This window comes from Stegastes partitus, unplaced genomic scaffold (genome assembly GCF_000690725.1).
Source record: "Stegastes partitus isolate 25-593 unplaced genomic scaffold, Stegastes_partitus-1.0.2 Scaffold1129, whole genome shotgun sequence".
Lineage (NCBI taxonomy): Eukaryota > Metazoa > Chordata > Actinopteri > Pomacentridae > Stegastes > Stegastes partitus.
This window is the reverse complement of record NW_007578860.1, coordinates 170,639-173,258: the sequence shown is the minus strand read 5'-3', so window position 1 is coordinate 173,258 and position 2,620 is coordinate 170,639. Positions and strand designations below refer to the sequence as shown.

The following is a 2,620-nucleotide window of genomic DNA, read 5'->3' as shown; positions in this document are numbered from 1 at the left end:
ATTTTACCACGAAAACGACTCAGACGATTGATTTTCTGCTGATCAATTCATCGACTTCCTGCCGTCGCTTCACTGCGTCACAACTTCTTCTGCTGCTGCTCGGCGTCTCGTCGAGTTAAAACCTGATGTGAACATTAACTAAACCCGATTAATTAACAGTAATATTAATCAGTTTAGTGGTTAGTTAGCGTCAACAACGGCAGCATTTATGGCTTCTTGGATAAAACACAGACGTCAAAGGAATCAATGACGTGTTTATCGGCTCAGTTATTTTCAAATGATCAGATTCAGAATTAAATAAAACATCTGACTGACTTGAGCAGAAACAGAGCTGCTACGATTGGTCGACATAATCGATGACGCCGGCGCTAAAGAGAGCCGATGTTTTCAACCAACGCAGGTGAGTTTGAACCTGTTTTAAGTTTTCAACCAATCACGAGAAACAGAAAGTTGTTTTTGCACAATTTGCAGAGTCTGGACGTCGGATCACAGCAGCACAGACGAGTTTTACATCTGATGGCTTCTCTCCTGCTCTCTGTGCTCAAATAAACCCTTTAATACGACTGAACTCCTCATGAAGCTGCTCCAGTTTACAGGTTCTTCTGTTTGTGTTGTCAGACAGCAGCAGGAGGATGAAACACTGACTGCACATTAATACCACACGTTAACCAGCAGTCACTGTCAAGCTGCACTAAAATTACTGATGATATTATGATGTTAACAACTCACTACACACAGGAGTTAAAATGTAAAACGACCATCTAGAGACAATCAGAAGCAACAGAACCTCCTGATCTCACTGCTACCTGCTGTCCATCCCAGCACAGAGTCTTCTTCCTGAACCTAAAGCTGCAGACCCTGAGCAGGTCTGACACCAGGACTCACACAGTCACGGTCTGATCAACCATGTCTGATGTGTTTGGAGCAGAAACACTGAAAGAACCATTCTGGAAACACGTCAGACTGGATCATTCACTAAAACAAAAAGTGATTTCAGCAGAGACAGAAGCAGCATCCCCGCCAGCCCCGTCTGTTTACATGCTATAACCGGAGCTAACGAGACCACCACACCCCCAGAGCCACCCAGCTAGTTAGCTCCACTAACCCCGCATCCACCGCTGCCCAACTAGTTGCAGAGTTGCAGCTAGCCGCCGTGCTAACTTTAATCCGAGCACTCGCTCACTCACGGCGGCGGCTCGCATCATGCTAGCTTGCGGCATGACACAAGTTAACCAGCTAGCATGCAGGCTAACCGCCGAGCTGTCGGCGCAGCCCGGCTGTCAGTTCGGCGTCATGTGCGGCAGCTCGGCGTGCTAACCAGCCCCTAACTAGCGCCGCGCTGTCAAATCCAACCAGCGCCGATGCAGGTGGCTAACTAGCGGGCTAACTAGCTAGCTAGCGATGTGACGATGATCAGACAGGTGGCAGGCTAGCAGTTAGCATAGCAGCCTGCGGCCTGGCGGCGCCGCGGCGGCTCTGACCACCGAGTGCAGACACCGGGAGCTGATAAAAAAGGATGCGGGCAGAGAGTTCGCTCCACCGGGCCTCAGTTTACCTGAAATCCTTGTCGCTGGAGGTCATTTTCTCCAGCAGGTTGGAGATGTGGTACGAGGCGCTCGCCATGTCGCTGGTTAGCCGTTAGCCTCCTGCTAGCAGACTGCGCTCAGTGAGAGTGTGTTCCGGCCGCGGAGCTCCTGTCTGCCTGCTGGGTCTCTGGGCGTCTGCCGGTCCGGTTCTGGAGCTGAAGCGTGTGTTCGGGGTCGTGGTGCTGCTGCTGCCGCCTTTCTCTGCTCCTACAGCGACTGTCGCATCCCGGGCCGCCGAGTTTGGTGTGTTTGAATGGAGCTCCCGTTCTCTCTGCAGAGGGGCGGGGTTAGCGGGGCTGGACGCTGCGGGGTCGAAGGTCAGCGAGGGAGCAGCTTCTGACAGGAATCCAAAATATGAAAGTGAGCAGAAGAAAGGTGGAAAATCTGCAACCAGCGGGCAACACATTAGGATAAAAGCTAAAAGTTATGAAAAAAACTGACATTCTGAGAAAAAAAAGACAAATCATGAGATGAAAAGTCAAAATTCTGCCATAAATAGTGAAAATTATGGTAAAATGCCCAAAATATGGGATAAATCACGATGTTAGGATAAATAGTGGAATTTTAAAAAATATAAGTTATGAGATAAAAGGCATCAACGTGTGAGATAGACAATTAAAATTCTGCAATAAATCCTAAAATATCATATGATGAAAGAAAAACATGAATAAAAGCCTAAAAATGTTTCAGTTCATTGTAGAAAAAAAACAACAAGATAAAAGATTAAAATTATACCAAAATATCTAAAAAATTATGGAATAGAAACTCAAAATTATAATACAACAGGTTAAAATAATGCGACAAAAACATCAAAATTCTAAGATTAAACACAAATTATGAGATGAAAAGTTTGGGAAAAAAAGCAAGATAAACAATTTTGTCCACAGTTTTTAGATACAAACAAAAAAAATCTGGGATAAATAGTAAAAAATAAAATGATGAAAGGAAAAAAATGTGGATAAAACCTCAAAATGCTGCATTAAATTGTGAAAGAAGAGGTCCAAATTATAACATAAAATATACAAAAAATGTGT

At 45.1% G+C, this 2,620-nt stretch overlaps 1 protein-coding gene across 1 annotated transcript in view; it reads right to left on the bottom strand.

Moving 5' to 3' along the window:
• Positions 1-1,882, bottom strand: part of cand1 (cullin-associated and neddylation-dissociated 1) — a 25,600-nt gene extending 23,718 nt beyond the window's left edge. The window contains exon 1 of the mRNA XM_008296448.1: positions 1,556-1,882. Coding sequence (XP_008294670.1) covers positions 1,556-1,623 — 68 coding nt within the window. The 5' untranslated portion in view covers positions 1,624-1,882. The remainder of the gene's footprint in view (positions 1-1,555) is intronic.
• Between the last annotated feature and the right edge of the window lie 738 nt (positions 1,883-2,620).